This window comes from Coccinella septempunctata, chromosome 2 (assembly GCF_907165205.1).
Source record: "Coccinella septempunctata chromosome 2, icCocSept1.1, whole genome shotgun sequence".
NCBI lineage: Eukaryota > Metazoa > Arthropoda > Insecta > Coleoptera > Coccinellidae > Coccinella > Coccinella septempunctata.
The window spans coordinates 47,464,968-47,488,099 of NC_058190.1; the positions used below are offsets into that span (position 1 = coordinate 47,464,968).

At 34.0% G+C, this 23,132-nt stretch overlaps 3 protein-coding genes across 4 annotated transcripts; 1 reads left to right on the forward strand and 2 right to left on the reverse strand.

Annotated features, from left to right (window-relative positions):
• Window positions 1-241: 241 nt before the first annotated feature.
• Window positions 242-15,227, reverse strand: LOC123306585 (receptor-type tyrosine-protein phosphatase T-like). Of its 2 annotated transcripts, XM_044888645.1 has the most exons (35): window positions 15,090-15,227; window positions 14,657-14,802; window positions 14,285-14,425; window positions 13,633-13,916; window positions 13,327-13,534; window positions 12,557-12,735; window positions 12,264-12,411; window positions 12,056-12,160; window positions 11,470-11,637; window positions 11,173-11,298; window positions 10,910-11,040; window positions 10,520-10,718; window positions 10,227-10,288; window positions 9,959-10,148; window positions 9,781-9,899; window positions 9,374-9,557; window positions 8,799-9,113; window positions 8,484-8,740; window positions 7,912-7,987; window positions 6,660-6,847; window positions 5,586-6,274; window positions 5,418-5,485; window positions 5,259-5,362; window positions 4,034-4,159; window positions 3,791-3,878; window positions 3,642-3,718; window positions 3,441-3,575; window positions 3,244-3,384; window positions 3,008-3,138; window positions 2,440-2,819; window positions 2,144-2,358; window positions 1,420-1,560; window positions 835-980; window positions 641-776; window positions 242-449 (listed from the first exon to the last, which is right to left on the reverse strand). In XM_044888645.1, the coding sequence occupies exons 1-35, from the start codon at window positions 15,101-15,103 to the stop codon at window positions 369-371; spliced, it is 5,898 nt and encodes a 1,965-aa protein (XP_044744580.1). In that variant the 5' UTR covers window positions 15,104-15,227; the 3' UTR covers window positions 242-368. The 2 variants fall into 2 exon arrangements, with proteins under 2 accessions (XP_044744580.1, XP_044744581.1); XM_044888646.1 differs by lacking the exons at window positions 9,959-10,148; window positions 10,227-10,288; window positions 10,520-10,718; window positions 10,910-11,040; window positions 11,173-11,298.
• An 854-nt stretch (window positions 15,228-16,081) lies between these two features.
• LOC123306586 (minor histocompatibility antigen H13) lies at window positions 16,082-17,801 on the forward strand. Its single transcript, XM_044888647.1, has 5 exons — window positions 16,082-16,310; window positions 16,377-16,546; window positions 16,629-16,987; window positions 17,096-17,405; window positions 17,478-17,801. The coding sequence occupies exons 1-5, from the start codon at window positions 16,122-16,124 to the stop codon at window positions 17,554-17,556; spliced, it is 1,107 nt and encodes a 368-aa protein (XP_044744582.1). The 5' UTR covers window positions 16,082-16,121; the 3' UTR covers window positions 17,557-17,801.
• Window positions 17,802-18,048: 247 nt separating this feature from the next.
• Window positions 18,049-18,908, reverse strand: LOC123306587 (proteasome subunit beta type-2-like). Its single transcript, XM_044888648.1, has 3 exons — window positions 18,720-18,908; window positions 18,469-18,662; window positions 18,049-18,413 (listed from the first exon to the last, which is right to left on the reverse strand). Exons 1-3 carry the CDS (start codon window positions 18,808-18,810, stop codon window positions 18,102-18,104), a joined length of 597 nt encoding a protein of 198 aa, XP_044744583.1. The 5' UTR covers window positions 18,811-18,908; the 3' UTR covers window positions 18,049-18,101.
• Between the last annotated feature and the right edge of the window lie 4,224 nt (window positions 18,909-23,132).

Below are 23,132 nucleotides of genomic sequence, written 5' to 3' on the forward strand. Positions count from 1 at the left end.
TTCGACATTTAACATCCCAGTCGACTCCAACGCCATATACCGGGCTGGATTGTGAATCTTAACAATTTGGGACCTCACCTTAACTGGCCCACAATATTTCATGAAAATTGTGCACGCCCTTTGAAAAAATATATATTTGAATATACTTCTCGATTTTGCTTTTCGTGAAAACGTCCTACCAACAGTAGTCGGGATTCACTTTTATTTGGATATTTCGGGTAGGTGAAAACAGACAAAAAACCCGTGGTTTCTGTATCTTTATTAACCAAACTTATTGTGTTTTATTTTTTATTACATATAAGATTAACTTAAGGTTTTAATTTTGTTGATTCACACTCAACTGGGCTTGCTGAGAAGCTCTATTCTATTCACTGGTTTTGGAAGTTGGCATACGACTGGAATCCGTTTATAAATTTAACAGCGCATTCATAGAGGAACAAAAATTGACTCTGAAAAATAAATTACAAAATGAGAAACGTGATTTGATCAACAAACTCTTTGATAACATAACATTGAGTATCAACTCTTTGATTATAATAAATTACACTGAAACTTGAAAATTTTCGTTTCAAGCTGTATTATAGAAAATTTGATGGCCTAAATTCAAGATGAAAGAGACTTAACAAAACAATGAGCTTACCTCATCAGTCACAAACTGTTTTCTGTTATGTCGAACAGTTCTCACAGCAAGACAGACATCGCATTCGTGCTCCAGTTTCATCTGCTCAATTATGAAAGATAGAGCAACGTATACGCCGGACGCAGTAAATCCATCGCTGCAAATAATTGTTGATCACTTATTGCCAACCTACCATGATTGATCATTTAACTTACAAACATGTGACAATAACGTTGGTTGACCTCCTTGAAATGGCATCAGCTTCTTCATAGAAAGATAAAAGCTCTTCGCAAGATGGGGGAAGTTTACATTTTGCGGGCCATCGTTTGAAGGAGACAATTTCGACATCGAATTTTTCCTTCTACAAAAAGGATTATTCCAATTTCGATTTCAAATAGATAGGTACCAGGTACCATATCATTTTAACTTTATATATCTAACTAGACTATATGATTATAATTGTGACCAAGAAGACTCTAAGTTCTCTCAGCAGACAAACAATTTTTTAGGTGATAAATCGAAATATTTAACTCTCTTGAATGCTGATCATAGAGGGAGTTAGGTGGAGCTAATTACATCAACAAAACATATGTCGTATTTCGTATTTCTTCATCTGTTAAGATGAAACAAAGTCAAATACTAAGATTTTAGAGATGGCTTCTGTTTTTTTTTTTCATAAAAAGTAGACGTAAACTCTCAACATTCGTATAATGCAAGTTTGGCACCAGTTTCTTGATTGACCGATAGTTTTTGATCACCATGTAAATGATCTGAAATTGTAAAGAAAGATTTCACTATACCTGCCGTTTATTTTTGATCCAAACATGTACGGAGTATATGTCGTAATACTCCAATTCGGTCACTTTACCGAATTTTACCGAAATGAAGTCAACAGGTTGCAGTTCATCATCATCGGCTGTTGGCCAAAATTTGCAGCATGTCTGTGGAAAATGACGGAAATAACTCAGCCTTTCTATGCAAGCTCTTCATGAAAGTTAACTGCTAAGTTGGAAAAATTTGAACGTCATCGGATGAAATATATCAAAAGGAAAATAAGTTTATAATTTGCGTACATGTAATAATATAAAAAGTGAGATAAAAAAAGTGGTCTACAAACGGTTAAACTTAACCTGCCTGAAATCTAAATCGCAACAAGCAAGACTGTTTTAGAGCGACAACATAGTAGAGAAATTATGGATAGTTTGCACTGTCTGCAGGCTGTATATTCCGGAAAAGCTACTATTCTAGCAAAGAGTATCAACTGGATACTCTTTGCTTCTAGTAATGAACCTCGAAATTTCATCATACATCATGCGAAATGAATTTCTTGTAATTTTTTTGACGCATTGAGCGTCACGAGGACCATATTTTGTGTATGTGTACACGGAAATTTTGATTCAGGTGCAAAAAGTAAGTTTTCTCTCTAATATCCACTCAAATTTTTGAGCAGTGTATTCACATAGATACTAGCATTTTTCGCTAGATTCAATCATTTCTTGGATCTGTGAATTAGTAGGTACTCGCCTTCTCTCTGGGGTCAACTTCATTCAAAGATATCATCACATTGATTTTCCTCTCCGTTACCAGCCTCCAAAAATCTCCAATGGTATTGGGCATGGGTTGTTGCGTAACAAAAAACCGTCCTGGACATCTGAAACCATCTACTTCGACAGCATTAATATAAGAAGAGGCCTCGTCGTCATGGGGATACCTCGAAAGGAAAATCCTTCCTTGATTTTCTGAAACGTAAATCGCATTTGTTTTCGAAAATTCTGAATATTTTAGAATAATCTTCCATTTTCAGGAATCCTGATATTCACCTGGAACGACTTCCGCTATCCTGTTTTTCTCGGGATAGCTGGGTAAATCCTCGCTGAAATCAGCGACACTCTTCATGGCCTGATCTTGCCATTCCGTTTCTTTCAGATAATTCATTTGTATTTTGTAATCCCCGTCTCTTATGAGTTTTTGAACGTTTTTATCCATGTTCTCGTCGCACAACACGCTGGTCCTCAAACCCATCAAGCACTCTAAAACAACCAGATGGGCCAGTTTGTATTGCTCAACATTGTCCACCATATTTGGTCGTTGTTCCCTCAGCTTTTGGAGATTATTCAACATATCCACAATTCCTTGCTTTGCAGCCATTCTCAAACTTATATCGGCTAGCAATATTGTGCCTGTTCTACCGACGCCTGCACTGCAACATTTTTTTAAATCAAATGCAATAAGTTCTCACCAAACGAAATCAAACTGATCCGAAAGATGTTCATGTTCATAACGGTTTCATCAGAAAAATCTGTGACAATCGTTTTTAAGAGTACAGAGTACCAACGGTTTGATTTCTATGAGGATCATTGAGTATTATTTCATGTTCAGGGTACCAACCTGCAGTGAACCACAACGGGAGAAGCTGATGATAATGGTACCTTCAGAAGCTTACGTATGAATGGTACTAAACTTTGAGGGTATAGAGGAACGCCATGGTCGGGCCATGTTGTGAAGTGAAGCTGTTCGATCTGCAAGAAAAAACGAGAAACGCGTGCGAAAATATATCGTAATTAAATTCAAGTGGGAGAAAATTCGAATAAATTTTTTTTCATGAAATTGGAAATTTTTCACACCTCTCGTGTTTCAACTCCTCTCGTGACATGCAGTATTCTATACTCAAAATTCGCGAACAATTCCATCGAATGGTACTGAACAACTATGTCTTGAAAAGTCAGTTCTTCGTTTATGTTCGGCCAGTACTGCTCAACTTTTTTCTGCAATAGAGGTTCAGGCTGAGTTTCATCCCTTGTTTTAAATTTGTTTTTATTACCTTTCCCCCTTCGTATATATTGGCCAACATAACAATGTGTTTGACGTTTTCTTGCCATATCATCCTCCAAAAATCAGTTAAAGTTGTTGCTTTTGGTCCTTGAGTTGCTATATAGGCTCTTTCCATATTATAACCCTATCAAATCGACCCAAAAAATATGAAATACATAATCGAATTCAAAACGAGAAAAAAAAAACATACATGAATATAATTAGCGTTGATGTAATCAGAGTATTCATCTCCATCAACTTTTTTCAGTATCACTCTGGAATGATCATCTGTGAAATGAAATAATTCGCTTTTTGTACAGAAATTTCGAAAAAATTGTAATTTTATCGGTAATCACTTACATGCCACCAGATTGTTGTATCGATTTTTGGGTTTATTCACTTTTGTCGACCCATATTTCCAAGGCTGAGTTTGACCACGTGGGAATAACTGAAAAAAATAAGTGTTTGGGAAAGAATCAAATTCAGGAGATGCATATTGTGAATTTCAGTTCGGCTGTTGATTAGAAACAAACAAGAATTGTTTGTGAACCGCTGTTCTGAAGTTCTCAAACCGTTGAATCAATTCGAAACAAAAATACTTACTGCATGTTGCCTTTCTAGTTCACCGCTTTCTATAGACGTCTTGACGTATTCTTCGAAATCTGCCATTTTAACGGGTTTCGAGTATAAATCAGTGGGGGGATTTGGGGGTCCCGTTGATTTTCTCATCTGAAAAGCTCATGAATTCGATTTACCTGAATTTCATATCATTCGACTAGGATTCAAAAAGTTCTACAAATTCTGTAGAAAGTCCGGCAGTCCGGGAGACTTGCTCAGGTAGGAGACTTGAACCACCTCAAATATTTCAATTCAACTCGTAACAAGGCACAACTAGTGGCGGCTCCATTTTGGCCACCATCAGAACAGTTCGGGAGTGAGAGAGTTGAACGTTATTTTGTTGTTACGAAGTAAGGAATTGAATAATTTTTGTATGTTACACTGTCTGAAAAGTTTAATAGGTGCGTGGTTTCATTTAGTTTTATTGATTTGATTGATTAATATTGTTTTACAAACGATGAGCCTTTTTAGTTGTAAAAGTTTCAAGAAAACATCTGTTGAAAAGACTAAAAGGGAGTGTGGAGACTTGACCCATGCTATGGTCGGGAGGCATAATCAGTGGTCCAAGTTTCCCGCACTGAGCTTAGATCATAGTTTGCTTCAAAAAAAGGAAATTGAATAATAGAAATAAATATAAAAAATTATACAAAGGTTCAAAAAAGTAAAAAACATCTCGGAAATAAGTGAGAGTGACTCTGAAATAGAAAATATGTATTTCATACGCTGATACATCTGATGATGACAACCTTGACATCATTGGAAATTGTTTTCTTTCAATGTTTTTTCTGATAAACAAACTTATGGTCAAGTCTTTCTAGGCCCCTGTTCAACTCTCCCATGGGTTAGGGAGACATGAGCCAATTTTTGGTCGTAAAAAAACAGCTGTACTCAAAATGTTCATCACACCATCTCTCTACTATTAATTATCTATCGTTACCTATTTGGGCATGATACCTTCACGCAAAAAAATGAATTGCTACCATTTACAGTTACTAGGAAAGGGGTTCAACTCTTCCGGACTCCCCATACTTGCATTATAGAAATATATCTACATATTTTTCGGAAACTTCTGGGAGTAATTCGATGAAATTAAGCCAGGAAACTTTTTATGACTCAGCTTAATAAGTGTTTCACATTTTTCAAAAAATATTTTCCTTTCGATTTTTCTTTCATATTGGAAACCTCAGTATTTAAAAACTTGTGCACTCACCGAAAGTTTTGGTTTTACCTTCATAATAGGTTTTTGGGGTAATACTGCGGTTTCTTTAATATCCAGAGGTATAGTTTCCTCATTTTCCTTCGATAGATTATTGCCTTGAAATAAAAAATAACTTCAGTTAGAACCACTTTTGTTCAGCCAAGTGCTTACTTTGCGTAGAGCCATCCATAATTTTCTCTAAGGACATGGTTGGCCTAATCAGCACTATATTTTTACGCCTGAAACAATGTGGAAAAAACAATAAAATATAAGTGTAATTTTTATAATTGTGACAACATTTTTGTGAATTAATTTCAATATTTTCTTCATGAAACTTACTTCAATATCAGTCCAATTATTATGATGGGTATGAGAAGTAGAAGAAGAAGCAAGGCGTAGGCAGCACTCCCACCTGAGGAATTGTCCTTTTCTTCTTTTTCTTCCCTTTCCGGAGACTTTGGTGTGGGTGGGGGAGTCATCTCTGGGTTCCCTTGGGTCAATGTTGTATCGTTATAAATGGTATGTCGATATTTACCCTTATATTCGTTCAAAAGTACCACAAGAATAGTATAATAACGTGCTTCCTGCAGGGGCTTATTCACTATATTCGTTTTGAGAACAGAACTCTGTTTTATTACATTTCCATCCCCAATTGTCAAATTTAGAATATTCCACGACAGTTTTCCCAGGTCTTGCTCACTTACCACCCTCAATTCTTTCTCAAAAGTAATGTTCATTATTTTCTCCAGTATTTCCAGATTGGAATCTTTTGTTTCTGGTGAATGGTCGTTGATGAGAACGAGCAGAAATTTTTTTACATTCGGACTAAGATATTCTACTCGATTTGTATTCAGGGAAATACTTATTGTTGTTTTCGTATAGTTGGCTATGTAAATTTGAGAATCCAATAGATCTGGCTTTGGTGGATAAGAACTAACATCGACCTGTGCAGGATGACCTAGGTATTTATTGTTGACGGCAATTATTATTATTGATAAATCCGTCGCGGCAGGTACAGGTTTTGTAATCTGCAAAAGATAAAAGAAGCACATTTTACGATTCGCGATTCAACGTTAATAGGGAAATTTTGAATCCACAAAGTGAATCGAAATGCTGAGGGTTGAGAGAGAGTTCATGCATGGTGAATATAAGATTTCACAAACTTTCAATTTAATATATCTTCAGTATTCTTCGAGATAAATCCTGAAGAGGGAATAAACCATCAGGTTTATCTAATTTATTGAAAAACAAGTTCTTGGGTAGTAAGTATAGCAATTATTTTTTCATCAGAATTTCAAACGCAAATCCATTTTTACGAGAATGTTTGTGGAAAGAGGAAATTATTCAAGTTCCCAATAATAAATAACATGCTTTAGGGGAGAAACAATTGCTTGGCAATACCTAAATACCTACCGGCATATTATATTTCAGTTTCCATTTCACAGGTTGGTAGGTAATATTGAAAGAGGGCTCATCAGCAATACCGATGCGTATGTGGAAATAATCCAATATTCCATTCGTTCTATTGGGATGATTCCAGAATATTTCCATGGTATTATCCAGGTTCAAAGTAACAGATACATTATACGGTTCCTCAGATGCTGCCAAGAAAAACTCATCGAATAAATGTCTGTGAAAACCATGAATTTGAAGAAATATCGCTTTCGACTTCGAGCTACTCATAATTCATTCTAGGGTTTCCCACGTTGGCTGAATATTTTTGTTCAGTACTTCACTATCCCTATTCCTGATACTTTCGGAAATATTAACGGTTTTCCAAATAAAATTGCCAGAAACATGGATCCAATGAAATGCGCACAGAAAAAACAGTTCATACTTTAGGAATTTTTGAAATATGTTCCTTTTGATCCCGAGGATGAGTTTCATCATGTAGAAAACACATTGGTTTGTGACATACATGACGTTCCAAAATTCTTCGTCTTGTCGTCTCACCCTACTTTCTATCTGATATCTTCAGAAAAAATCGAAATACCTACGCATCTCATGATGTAACTATCATGTTCTTAAATGAAAACCTCATGGTTTCTGAAATAAAGTCACAAGATGTGTGGGTTTTCAGTGTACGACTTCTGCTGCTACTGTAGAATAGAATTTAATTTAAAAGTGTTTGTCTCATTCATACAAGGAGTTGTGTTAGTTAGATAGAATAAGCTATAGGCTATCTGAAAACTATCACTTCCATAGAAATTTGACCTCATTTCCGAAATCATGAGGTTTCCGTGGTAAGTGGGAAACCCTGTATACTACCTACTCCAGAATGACGGAGCAATCAATCGTCACTCCAGACTATTTTCTGGATTATTGTTCACCATCATCAGTGTAGTATATCAACAAAAAGCAATTTTTGGTGAAAACGTAAATCATGATTTGCGTGAACATTTAATTTAAATCGGAATTAAAGGACGTCTTGGTGTCACGGCGCCTTGTTTTTCCAATTCATTTGTTTTTCAATTGAGAAAAATATGTTCAACTCAAGTGTCCATAAAACTCGACTTCATAATAATTTTTATCGTGGTTTTTCATCATATTTCGTTAAGAACTTCAAGGGAGTAACATCGGGGATTTAAGTTTCTACAGACGCTCCAAATACAGACGAATACAGAATTCATAGAAGATTAGAAGAAAAACATGGCCGCATACTCACCTACTTCTTCGACCAAAATCTTGGGTATATAAGCAATTTGTTTATATATATAATTTTCTTCATTCGCAGCTTCGATCTGAAATTGATTGACAATTAATTTATTGGAAGCCTGTATTATTCATTGCGGCAAAACTTGTCAAGAATATCGAAATTTCCCTCAGTAAAAATGTCACCGTTTCCCATAAAATAGTGATTTCCTGAATTTCCAGAAAATCAATACCACACCTCAGATTGTGAATCGTCTACAAATTAAGATTAAAAACTCAAGATTCATTCATCATAGCTGCATGAATATCAATTATTATTTATACGAAAATGAAATCGCACCAATTTTTAGACATTTTGGAGCCTAGTTCAAAGTCTGAACAAAATCATGATTTTTTTGTGAAACATTTTATCCTCCCCTCCTTCCCATAGTTATATTCGGTCATTTGGTCAAACTGGGTGGACTCACTACTAAATGCCGCAACTTGCAACATAACTGGTGTACAGTTTTTCCTATCTAGGGTTCCTGGGAAGTACAACTACTTGGGGACTTTCGGAAAACGCACTAGGTTTAACTATTCACTCACCTGCAATGACATCTGATACATGTAATAGACATAGTCGTCAATTTTATGGCAATAATATTCCGGCCAGATAGAACATCTCTTCAAACTAGGGAAAGTAGGGTTATAAATATTTTCGTGATTCAAACGACAATTTACGCATCTGGTGATTATTTTGTAGCTTTGTGCTCTTCCTGTTGGTGGATAAGGTGGGAGCCAACGTATCCAGATGAACGCATCTCCTGTAGCTATCACAATGACCTCTTTAAGTTCATTAGGAACTGAAAAATGGCATGAATTCAAATTTGATGTTACCAAAGATGAACAAAATATTTATACCCGAAGCTTTTGTTTCGAAGGTCCTGTTTCCATGTATTTTACAGTTTCCATTTCGGCAGAATGATATGTCACATATGTATGTACAATATGGCTGCAAACCCTTCAGATTCAGTGTTCCTTGAAACGACTGAAGGATTTCAGATCGCACTTCAGTTTCTAAGCACCATTCACTGATGCATTGTAAACTAACGGAAAAATTCAGAGGTCCTAGCAGCTTTTCACACTGAATATTTTGGAATGTAATCGATGCTCCCCTTTGTAGACTTTCAATCCATATACTAACGATATTCAAATTCTCCTCGGTTTTGAAATAATCTGGAAGTTTAACACAATTGGAACGAAGGTGCTTCAAATGGATGTTTGATCGATCTTTGCAAATTTTCTATCGATTTTTGGTATTTATGTGTAGCCTTTTTTAATGATATAATAACTACCGTCTAATCACAAATACCTGGAAGGATAAAACAACGGAGGAAACACACTGCTCGTAAATTGAAGTAGATAATTTGCATAGATACATTGTGATACTATAGAAGGGAAGATTTCAGATGATTTAATTGATTCAGCTTGAGTACCTAATCCTTGTGTCTGGAAATATGTGAATGCCTCATCACCAGCTTCGAGTCTGTTAATAGCATTAATCGTTATTTTATATTCAGAGTACGGTTCCAAATTATTGAGTTCGATTATGTTGACCGTAGTATTCGCTTCGTAAGATTTGAACCAACCCTTCGATTTGCAGGATATTCTACGCACTTTCTGTAACAAAAAATAGGTGTCTGTAAATTTGCGTAGATCGTGGAATTATAGAGAAAATTAAATGGAAGTAATAAACTACATTCTACATGTTAAATCTCAGATGAAAATAGACCTGTCTGGGAATTTTTTTTTAACTTCGTTTCGAAGTTGTGATGGGAATCAAAAGAAAAGTAAACTGTTCCCCTATATTGCTTTCATTGTTATCATGATATTGCGGATTCACCTGATACTTCACTATATATATTTGAATATCCCCTTTTGGATATTCAGGAACCTGCCACTTTATCTTCATATAACTGGCCGTAGACTCTTCCAATTCTATATTTTCAACCTTACTGGGAACTGAAAAATTCAAATTGGCCTTTGTACTGAATGGAAAATCACCGAATTCTTTGAAATACCTCCTTCTAAAGTTTTGAAGTCCTTGCTTATTTTATCAGATGAAGAAAAGAACACTATTCTGTAATTCTGGAAGGGGTCGAGCTGTTTTATCTTAATATCAAGAGAAGCGCTTCCGTTGATTACAATTTTACCCTGATGATCTTCTAGATTCCACGCATATAAAGAAACATCACATTTATCTTCCGCCAACTGAAAACGATGTTTCGAATAATCAATTTTAGTACTGGGCATTTTCGCTCAGTTAATTTCTGAACTGACAACACTCACTTGAAGAAAAATACGGACAGAATCTGATGTTGTTACCACATTTATTTCATTCTCATTCCAACCTATTTATGAGAAGAAAAAATGATTAGAATTATGAGAAAATAATTGTTTTCAGTTTCAATTAATTATAAAATAAACGATGACTTAAAAATATAATGGAGATAAACAAACCTAAAAATCACAAATGAGACCAACCCTACAAATAGATTCATTTCATATTTTTATTGAATAAAGCAATATCCTAACGCTTTCGGAATGTAAACAATAAAAAATAAATGAAATTCTAACTTTACCATTGCATGTGGTATTGCAAATTGTGTAAGGTAGAGGGGTGAATTGTAAGTTCTTGATATTTCTTTTTTTATCACTTATGAGGACTCTTATTCCATACTTTTTGCTTCTCTTCAACTTTCCAATTGATCCTTTATCATTATCTTCAATGTTTCCTATTTGCCCATAATCTGACCAAGCAACAGGGTGATTCGAAAAATCCTGAAAAATTCCTCATACAGCTTATTATATTTTTATACTTTAAAAAATCTATGTCTGTTATTATTTCGATTCACGTTCACGACATAAATACAATGAGATTCAAATCCTTCGGTGTTAATAAGGCTCGATAAGACCTTCAGATTTGGCACTTTTATTGAACAACTTATTGTCAAGAATCCTATTTAACTTACCGTATACTGTAAGAGGTAATAGTTAGGTTTGTTTTTACCGACGAAATCTTCACTATTCCATTGTATTTCACAAGACTCTGCTGTATTGCGAATTACTTTTGGGGCTTTTGCTAGATATTGATCGTATTTGGCTGAAATTCGATTATTGAAATGAAAGCTCTTTCTGAAAAATCTTTTTTTTTTTCAATTAATGCCCCAGAAAGATGAATGAGAACTAGATATAGCTTAGGCATGAAAAATTGAAGTGGTTTTTTTATACTCACGCATTTTACATGTTGGTTCTTCGAATAAATATATGCAGTTGCAACTTCCATCTGAAACATCGCAGTTTCCCGAACAAAAACCACATTTTTCCTGACAAAGATATCCAAAAGATCCACTAGGACATTCTGTGAAAAATCATTCAGTTATGTTATTTTTATATTCATTTGAATAGAACCTCTTATGGGTATGCCTGTACATTTGAAATTTTTATCGAATTATTTGATGTCTTATGAAAAAAACTCTCCAGATTCTCTGGAAAAAACTTCTGAAGTTTGTAACAAGAAACAAGAGAATACCTTCACTGCAATCGTATCCAGTATATCCGGGAGAACAATAACATATATTGGAACCTCCAATATTTTCACAAATCTTCATTTTTTTGCAAGTTTTTTTATTGCGTTGCTTGAGAACATTGCAAGAAATGCATGAACTTCCTATAGAACTCGATGTTGAACAAGTGTTATCTGAAAAGAATTCAGTTTTGTTTTTAGTAAAAAAAAGGAATATTTTTTTTCGTGGGAGGAGGAAGCTTTTCTTTCTTGAGTAAAAAAACTAAAAAAAGTTCTCCCTTTTCTAGTTTACAAATTTATATACATATTTTTTTTGTCACATTATTATCAATGAAGAAGAAAAGCAATTAACTCTCATCCTGAACTTTTTACAGTTACTTAGATGTGAATATTTCAGAAATCCATTTTTTCGAAAACTATAGCGATAATGAAATCTGGTACAAAATAATCCTCTCTGCTAGAAATATTTATCGCCATAAAAATATTTGATTATCCTGAACTAGTTTCTTGAGAAAACGTTAGGGATTTTTTTAGGGTTTATAATTAGTTATTCATAACAATAGTTGATTCCTCCTTTCATATCTGATCTTACCTGGTTTATAGCGAGTTGCTTCTTGTCGTTTTACTACTTGATTATTGGTAAGTAAACGACATTCCGACAATTTTTGTTTGCTGCTCTGTGGCGTTATTCGGTATTCTGAAAATATGAAAAAATTTCCCTTCGAAAAGGCAAAACTCTCGAATATTTTGCGTCTTGATAATTTTCGATGATTTCTCAATATTTGGAAAATATTACTTACCTTCAGTGACACACTGTCGAAAATTATCAAAGGACCAATATTCGTGCCCTGTTGCAGTATAACCTTCAAACAATATTGTTTTCAATTTCACTTTCATAAACTGGCTGTTGGAAATGTTCAGTATTATTTTATCCTCCACCCAAAAATCCTGAAATTTAAGAGATGTTGACTCCTTCTCGTGAAAATATGTCATTTTTGATTTGATAAATGACGAAATTCAATTTCGATAACAATAAAGATTAAAGCTAATCAAACCTTTAGAATTATGTAGAGTATTATTTGCACAAACTTACGTTGGTAGTTGAAATAGATTTTTCCAACATAATGTTACTTTTTTCATCCAGAAATGAAACCAGAGTTGAACAGTATTGACAAGTTTTCAGAAGGATCGACAAGCAGAAACCTTTGTCTATTCGGGAAAACCAATTTTCGAAAACCACTTCGGAAGTAGTGGTACTTCTCATGTAATGATCTGGAAGACATTTAATTAATCTAAACATTTTTTTATTGGTTTGAGCTGGGAGTGCCTTACAATCCAAAGGCTTCTTCCTTGAATGGAGCACTGAGCGAAAAAAATGAGGATCGAGACCTCACGTAATAATTTTCGATATAGGTACGTTAAACAAATATTAAATTTCAGGATAACAACAACAACGGACTCTAAAAAACGAATTATTTCTGCGATAAAATTCACTTGAATCATATTACATGATTTTCGAATTAGTTTTTTCAAAATATCTTTTTTACGACAAGAATAAGAATTTTACACTTGGTGCGCATGTGTGACTTGATAAACTTTTAAGAATACTCATAAAAATATGAGGATAGCCACATCAAGAACGCAATTTAAAATAATAAATAAAAAATAATAATCGACGAACTAACCGATTTACTGAATTTAGTACAAGATAAAGACTATATATATTATATATATCTATGCATAGTAGTTTTCTACATGATCAGATTTTTTTCTGGCTTAATGCCAGTGCTACTACGATATTTTTATAGGTTTAGGTATGTCTTCTCCATAGAATAAAAAATACCTACTCAAAGGTCTACTCACTTGTGTGTATTTTGCAATAAGCTTGTTCATCTTTTCTATGTCCAATCAAATATTGCAATTGAAACATTTCATCATTTTCGGAGAAATGGATGATAGTCTCTTCTTTGCCATCATTATAAGTTTTCAAATATAAATTTTTTTCGTTCCTTTCAATTATTATATGACTCCACTTCTCTTCACTGAGAAAGAGGGGAAAATCTTCAGGGTGCTGAAAATTTTTTTATTCAAATTGCTTACTCATTCATTATCAATTTGGCAATCAAAAGTAGGTACCATGCAGGTTTCTCAGAAATTAGGAAAACATACACGTTTCTCTTCTCTTCTCTCGAAACATTTACCAGAGGGATAACGTCCTGTTATCTCACCACTTCTGCATCTTCTCATAGCAGTATATTTATTGCTCCAGCCTTGGAGAGCAAACCAATAACAATTTGCTTTTGGTACATCTTTTCTGTCACACAAAAGTAAATGAACTTCTTCTGCCAATAAAGATATTGGTAATTTGAAATAATTCAAATCGTATAATTGCAAAAGTGTCAAAAACTCCAAATTTTCTCCTTTTTCGAAGGGTAGTTCTTGATTATTCAGACCTGAGGAACAGAGAAAGTTTCAGGTGAAACAAATAAACAATTTCTTCAGAAAATTTTCAATCTTACAATCACCATACTCAGATTCAAAAGATCTTCAAAGGTAAAAGCATTCACATTCCTTATTCATGAATGAGTAAGTCGTTTTGATCATGGGCGATATCCTCAGGAAAACAATGGTGCATATTGATTGTATTTTTGTAGAGAAATCTCGTTCAAAATGCGAGATACAGCAGTATAATAATATTTCAATCGATTGCTTGATCCATGGGTAGATATGCTTCATGTTTTGTTTTCTTTCTTGTTGTATATTTCACCCTTTTCCGAATTTCTTTTAATAACTTTCATTCGAAATTTAAGTAGATACTTACGTTCCCAGCGAAGATCGAGGATAGGTGCATTTTCATGGTTAACTGAATATGCCAATTCCCAAGGATCTAATTTGTAATCTTTTACACACTTGGCTTCTTCGAAATCACAAAAATTAGTGGTTAGTGGAAAGAATTCGATATCTGCAATAAAAATCAATGTTTTAACTCATACTTGTGAAAAAAATTTGAACAGAAAATTTCCGCGCCTAGGATACCCATAATTCATATGAAATATTGATCGCTCGCAGAAGCAAACGCAAATCCATAAGAATATTTGGAGAAAAAAGTAAAATAAATTGAAGGCTCTCATGACGAATAATTAATAATACGTTGGTTCATAGGTAGGTTACTAAAAATAGTTTATTTCTATACCTTTTGTTCCCACTTTACCATTACTGGTCGTATAATACATTGCAGAGAAATCCGTTGTTACACAAAAATCATCATTTGCGCTACTTATTAGTGATAAGGATTCCTTAGATCCTGGTATCAGCAGGAAGAATATACAGAAAACAAACCTGAAATCAAAGATCGGTATCACAAGTTTCCGAAAGGAGTATATCCGCCATTTATATACCAAACTGAACTTTTAATTTGATCAAAATATAGGTAGTATACTAAGCAGGAATTGATAGAAATTCGATAAATCCTAGTTGAACTTATCCATCAAAAAGAATACTTGAGAATCATTTTGAAGTATGCCCAGATTCTTTCACTCAATTAATACTGTTTTTAGATCAGTTTAATAAATTTATTACCACATTAACAATACTTCGATATTGAAATGGAGTGCTTGCAAACTCACCAAAAAAAATTCATTTTCTATATAATGCACTTCTTGTAACACTTTTTCATAACGTTCTTTGATGTATTACACAGGTTTTTTCCATATCTCCACAAGAGATGTGTATCAACTAATATGAGGTTTTCCTTTAGAGATGACACATTTCCTGTTGATTAGGAAGCGAATTCATCATATATCCGAACTAAGAAACCAAAAGAGTTTGAATTCACAGTTGATATTGAAATTGCCCCATTAATTACTGTAAAATTTTTTTTTAATACATGCTGTCGATCTTCCAGAATATTAGGTGTAAGTTCAAGACCTTTTAGTCTAGTCAACGAGATATAGGTACATTTATTTGGTAGTATAATGTGAAAAATCATTCAGAAGAATAAAATATACGGTATTCAAAACTTTATTCTTCAAAAACGAATAGATTCGACCAAAAACCGAGCAGCATTGTTGTTTTTTCAGATTCATACGTGAAGCTCTAAGAGGATTTGATATAGAATTTTTATGTTGATTTGGAATTATCGGCCAAGGCGAACATAATAAAAAAATCGAAAGTCGAGAAAAGAATGGAGCGGAAAGGAATAATTTGAATTAAATAAAAAAACTCATGATACTTAAAAAGTATATAGGGTGGAAGGCGAATTAGAAGTTTTGAGAAAACTCAAAGAATAATATTTCTGAAAATTTGATTACATGAGGAGTCGTCGGAACAGGCAATTACTTTGTATAATTGCCATATTCAAATCGTCTCATAGACCATTCTGTATATTGTAGCACATTTTGAAATTATTAGTAGGACATAGGACAACTACCAGTCAGGTGCCAAATGTGTCAAATCAAATAATGAAAATCCTTTCATTCAATCAATCACATGTACAATAAAATTAGAAATTTTCATTATTTTTGAACTAGCATAACTAGGTGAATAAGAGAAGAAGAAGAAGTTCCTCTTTGTTGACGTGGTACTTCTGTCAGAATTTTATCGGCGTCAGAAAATCACTGACAGGTTGCAGGTTACAGTCATTCTTTCAAATTCAAAACATGGCAGACCTGTTAAATGTAGTCGTGGCTCAGGCAAGTGAGAATATAACTGAAAATGCAAAAAATTCAACAGGAAAACCTCCGGGCACCCCGGAGGGCATGGCAGTAGCTTATGGAAGTCTAGTTATAATGGCTATTTTGCCAATTTTCTTCGGTTCCTATCGGTCTGTCAACTACCATAAGGAACAGGTAAAACAGATGGAAGAAGGTATTTACGATGAACATTTCACTAATTCAAATATATCTTTCTCGTAGAAGTCAGAAAAAATGACTAAAAAAGAAGCTGCAATGTTCCCAATTATGGCCTCTGCGGCACTTTTTGTACTTTATATCGTGTTCAAGTTATTCTCAAAAGAATACATCAACTTGCTCTTAACTGGATACTTCTTCTTCCTTGGTGTTCTTGCTTTGACACATCTATTGAGGTAAATAGTTATATGTTTAGTTTGTGAAATATTTGAATCATGAGGTTTTCTCCCACTGTAACTGAATATTCTTTATTTTCAGTCCTGTTGTAAGTAAGTTAGTACCAGCTGCTATTCCAAACATTCCATACCACATTATGTTCAAACAAGGTGATGGAGACGCAACGCAATACTTGATTAATTACAGATTCAGTTCTTACGATGTAGTCTCCTTATCAGCATGCTCTTTAGTTGGAGCATGGTACTTATTGCAGAAACATTGGGTAGCAAATAATCTCTTTGGTCTTGCATTTGCCGTCAATGCTGTAGAGCTATTGCATATTAATAATGTAGCAACTGGATGTATATTGTTGTGTGGTTTGTTCTTTTATGACATATTCTGGGTATTTGGAACAGATGTTATGGTTACCGTTGCCAAAAGTTTCGAAGCACCAATTAAACGTGAGTGTATTTCGATTTTTTCAGGCAATCAAACTTCTGATTTTCATTTATTTAAGTTTTCCAGATATTGTGATGGTTATTGTGTGTTTTATTCATATTTTTTTTCAGTTGTGTTTCCTCAAGATCTGCTGTCCAATGGATTTTCAGCTAATAACTTTGCAATGCTTGGGTTGGGCGATATTGTTATACCTGGTATATTCATTGCTCTTCTGCTGAGATTTGACCATAGCCTGAAGAGAAAAACCAAAACTTATTTCCATGCAACTTGTTTTGCATATTTTGTTGGCTTGATGGCTACAATATTCGTCATGCACATATTCAAACATGCACAACCTGCCTTATTGTATTTAGTACCAGCATGTCTTGGAACACCCATATCACTAGCACTCGTTAAAGGTGACCTGAAGACTTTGTTCAAGTATGTATAACTTCTCATTCTAGGATTTTTGAGCTGTAAAGAACACATTAAATATAATTGAATATTTTTTAGATACGAAGATACTCCTGAGAATGAAAAGTCTGAACAAGATGACAAACAAGTAAAATCTGAAGCGAAAAAAGTAAAATAAATTGTCAATAGTCTGTATAAGGAATGTAAAATGCTTCTTCCTTAATAATGTATTGTTCCATTTTGATCCTGATTAGCACAAACTTATTTATTTTGTTTGAAAGTAATTTGAATATATAGGTATACACTGGATGTACTTCAAAGAAATTATACACATTATTTTATATATTTATCAGATTCCAACTTTTTATTATATTTTTTTAAATAAATTCGGAAATTCTTGTTAATTAAACAGACAATTTAAAATTGTGTTTCATAATTTGCAAACCAACCTATGCTATTATATCTGAATTTCTTTTCTTAATAAAGGTTTCCCCAATTGGAAAAAAAAATTAGTTCAAATAATGCTTAAGTTTTAAATATAACCTCTAATTCCAATTAACTGTATAATCTACAGTGGCCAACGATTGGTATAAGTGACCCCTCACGCGCCTTATAATCCCAGTTGTTTTGAGCTTCAAAAAGTTCATTAATCATAATATACAACACTGAATACAATTAAAAGAAATTTTATTGATGAAATTATAAATATATTTTATAACAAACTCAGTTGTTTGAGGAAATATTAGGTAAATCTTGAATTCCATTCTGATCAATAATTTGGACCTTAAAGTTGGGAAGGTTAACAATTAATCTTTTATGGACTTCTTGCACACATTTCTTCATCAAGTCATATGCTTCCTCTTTGGTCATATTTTCCTTGTAGTTTCTATCCAAAATGGCTATAGAAAAATAGCCACCATATCCGTGAGCCGCATAATCTAAAGATGCACAAGATGCTAGATAGTCCATGTAAAAAAGTTGAGTTCCACATTTGTCATCATATCCCCCCATTAGGAGGTTAACATGGTAAGGACTCTGAAAAGCAATCTTGTGAGACCAAATACAACAAATGCAAACATTTTTGGCTTACTCTGCTTCTTAGGGTTTCCGCCAATGTTTTACGAGTGAAATTAGAAGCTTCTCTAGGACTCAGTTCGTAAGTATTTCTCATTTTATATAGCTGAATATTTTTGGCAATGTATTCAGCGAATTGAATACAATCGCCTTGTTCTCCGGATATCGCTAGTGCCAATTTGTTCGACAGTTTGAACAATTTATTTTCATCTAAAAAAATATGACTGAAAATTGCTTTTCAACATCGGGTTAGATGATATATCGTACCTGTTTTCATTACCATAATGCTATGAGCGTTGGTCATATCAGCTGCTAACATGACGAAATCTCTACATCTTATTCCAATAAGGCAATCCATCTTGCAAGACTGAAACGAATTTTATTATAAAACTATGGTAAATTCGAAAAGTGCTTTGTAATGAGCGGTTATGACCAACACAGATCTGTCAAACTCATATAAACATAAAGATCATAGAAATATAAAATCTAACCACTGACTAAGTGGCATATTAGTGTTCTGTGGTTGTGATTTTGGTTTTTGGATGAGTTCCACACATTACTTTCGTCATTGTATAAAGACCACATAGTAGTGTAACGCTAAGGGAACGAAGCTTTGACGGCGATAAAAGCTGAACCAGATGGCAGCACAGTGAATGAATCGTAAAAATCGTAAAAACAGCCGTTCTCGACAGGCCCGTACTTCCGTACTGATTCATACCAGTCAGTGCCGACGGATTATTTATCGATTTTACTAGAGACCCCACATAGGAATCTTACGAATGGAAACAGATAATTCGCTTGGCGGCTGTCGTAGGAATATGGATCGATAGATCAATTGATTGAAATAAAAGAACATGATAAAACGGTATAAAGAAGGTTATTTATTTTGTAAAATAGATAATTTTTCATTTTTCTTACCAGTGCTTTTTGTCGAACTTATAATGCTTTTACAATATTTATGCAATAGAGTTCTTATTAATAATTTTAAAATGAAATCTCTATGTTCAGCACAATTTTCTTGAAGTTTCCACTGTGGTAAATCGCGTTCCACTGCCGCATCAATAAGCTTTTTCATGTTCTCCAAAACTTTCCCTGCCACCAGTGTGGAAATATTTTCCGCAAAATATTGCATACCGATTTTAGTGAATTTAGTCAGGAGATCTGTTGCTATCTTCAGAGAATTTGGAGCCTGTAGGTCATAATTTTTATAAAAAATCAGCAACTGTTCGTTGTTGCCAAATTCTTCCTCTCCCTGGAAACTGTCTTCACAATTTTTGCACTCATATTTATGGGTTACTTTTTTGCATAAGTAACCCGCAAAATATGCCACCGAACATATTTCTAAATTGAATTTTTCACCCAGAAGGTTTTCCCTAGGTTCCGAACTGGAAAAATCGGCATATGCATTCTGAACTTCAGGCTTTTCAGCTTCTTCACTTACGGCATCATCGAAAGTTTCAGAATATTGATCACTAATGTCATCCACATCCAAAATACACTCATCACTATCAATATTAGTACCAGAATTTGCATTAACTGATGATCTGACCAAATTCGCAATTAAATTTATTTTGAATGATGCCCTGAATGTCCGCACAGTGGGGTTTCTATTATAACCTCCCTTTTGCCTATAAATAGAAAACTGATTTTCAAGAGGATCTTGATTGAGGCGACCTGTAAATATGAATGGAAAACCTTTATTTTTCTGCTCATTATGAAACATTTTGACAGCTTGAATGGTTTGTAGAAATCCATCGAAACTTGGAGGTCTACAGGGGCGACCGCTCTTATCAATCTTATATAATTTTCTTATCAATTCATATCCAGTATTCATAACTTCCAAAATTTGAGGGTTTCTATCACAAAGAACTCTTTTATTGGGATTATTATTACTGAATGAATTGCAGTTCAATGAATCGAATAAATTATTTACCGTATCTACAAAATAAGCGGTATTCTCTCCTGTTTTAGAAACTAGCTCACCACTCCTCAAAGCAACTTTGATTGTTGCGGCTACAGTGTGACTCAACAATTGAGCAGCTAGTTTAACACTCATTTTTTCGAAGCCGTTCGGATTTAAATGTTTATCTGTCAATTTCAAGAGACACCTCCCGGTTCTACTCCTCCTGTCGATCTCATACACCTTCCTGATATCAGAAAAGTCTATATATTTTCCTTCATAAATAAACTGATTATGGAGGAAATTATTTCTCAAACATTTCAGGAGATGTGGCACGTCATTAAAAGCATAATATTTTTTTCCTTCGATGGAAAAGAATGGACTATCAACTGACACTCCCATATTTCTGTAAAACTGTTGGTTTACCCTGGATAAATCACATACCACTCCAACAGGCTTGAAATTAGCACTTTCAAGTTTCTTGAGACAATCTATAATGATGTCTGTCAATTCTCCAACACGGACTCCATCACGAGAAACAAAGTATGCTAGAGGAATTTTCCAGGGAGCATAAATTCCGCGAATCATTATGACCATTGCTTGATTCGCAGGAACTGGGTTTCTTTTTGACATTCCCAAATCAACCAAACCTTCGATCAAATCAGTCTTCTCATTATATTCTAATTTCTTCTTCAAACTCATTTCATCGAATAAAACAACACAATATTTTTCTGATGGTTGCATTGTGTTGCTTTTAAGTGTCAACTGGTTCATGATTTTTTCATTGAATCCCGGCCCGCAGTTGAAGTTTCCCAGCCACTTCTTGATAGTTGAAACTGATGGAAGAGTGAAGCCTTTCTCTCTGAGAAAAATATATGCAGAAGGGCTTTTATAATATAATGAAACTGCTGTTTTTTTCTCGAGTGAAGTCCAAGGAGACCGAACGCGTTTTTTCAATTGCATTCTGCAAAGGCACTTCGTGAAATTTGTTGCTGTTGCACTGAATTGAATTGTTGGCGATTTCTGTAATCGGACAATCTTTCTTTTCGCTTGGTTTAGCTGAGTCTTCACAGAATTATGTTTTTTCCTTAAAGATCTCAGTTGTTCCTTCAGTTTTTTTATTGTTTCTTCGGGGGAAACAAATTTGTTTCTTCGTTTTTGTTCGAATGACAAATTTAGCAATTCCTGGGGAAATTCACTTTCTGAACTACTTTCACTTTCTCTATTGATGTCCTGAAATAATCTCTTCCTTGCTGGACCATAAGATCTTGAGGTGGAAGCTACTTGCAGTGATGGACTATTCTCAAGGTTCGAATCTTCAACATATTTATCAGGAATAGCGTTTGGAGCTAATTTCCTTCGTGACGATTGTTCGACAGGGAAATGCTTGCTGCACAAATATTTTTTTCTTAGTGATTGGGGGCTCAAGTCAGTCAACTTACCATTCCCTGAAATCGTTTTTGTTATTATTATTTTTATCAATGAATGCATCTCAGTTTACGATGATTACGTATGAGAATCAAAGTTTCAGGAGAAAAACAATAACTCATAAATGAATTGTTGAAACTGAATAGCAGTCTAGGGCCAAACATAATTGAGAGAAAACATTATTAGCATTCTTAGTGGTTGGTCGGAAAATTAAGTATGAATGAAAAGTGCATTAATATCAATGAAGGGGATTCGAAGTATCAAAACAGGGGTAGGTAATAATTTTTAGGGGTGGAAAATGATTTCCGGCTAAACTTCACCACGTATCGAAAAGTTGCGTAGGAACATGAAAAAATTAGGTATATCTTCCAATGAAATTCGAAATAAATATTTTCAAACTGACACAAAATTATTAATGGGAAAATAGGAACATAACCTCATCTACTTTGTTCCAATGAATCATAATTTTTTTTGTTTGTTTTGTCAACGAATTGCATTGTAATTTGTACAAATTTGAAAAGGGGCACAGCCCAAATCGTTATATATATTCATATAGTCCCTGGCCATATTATTAGACGCATTGATTCGATGCAAAATCTCAATATTGAATTATTAAATTGAATGTATATGTTCAATATACTTCATCTGTAAATGGTTTTCACATATAATATATCATATTCAATAAAAAATATTGATTGATTGATGATCAAACATGAAATTCTAATATTTTGCTGAGCCACCCTGAGTAGCTATGAGTGCTTCATACTATCAATGCAGAATTGTTCGGTTTGCTGCATTCGAGGATAATGATTTCATATGTGGATTATCGAAATAACGTCCGAACCTGCAGAATGCAAGACGTCCACTGGAAGACATAGTACTGATTCATACTTAAGTACTAATACCACAACATCAAAAATAAATGCCAAATAGAACAATTTAATGAGAGTCGTAGATAAAACTGACATTCTGTGGAAATGAAATTCAAATATTCTGCTCTTCTCGGGCAATACCAGTAAATATAAAAAAAATCCTCAGTGCGTCTAATAAACTGGCCAGGGACTGTATATATAAATTGATTTGATTGTTTTTTGTCGACCCTTCAGAATCGAATAAATATATACAAAGTAAACAAGAAAGGGCAAATGCATTCACTTGATGAAAAAAAAAAGATTTAAATAATCACCTGAATGTAGGATCCATAGCTTACATCTTTCTTCATCTTTCACTGGAAATCTGAACATTCTTATAGTTTTATCCAATCTGGCAGATAACCCGCAGTTGAAGTATTCGCACTTATTTCCAGACATCAAAAATATTTACGTGAACAATTTATATTAGCGGAAAAATCG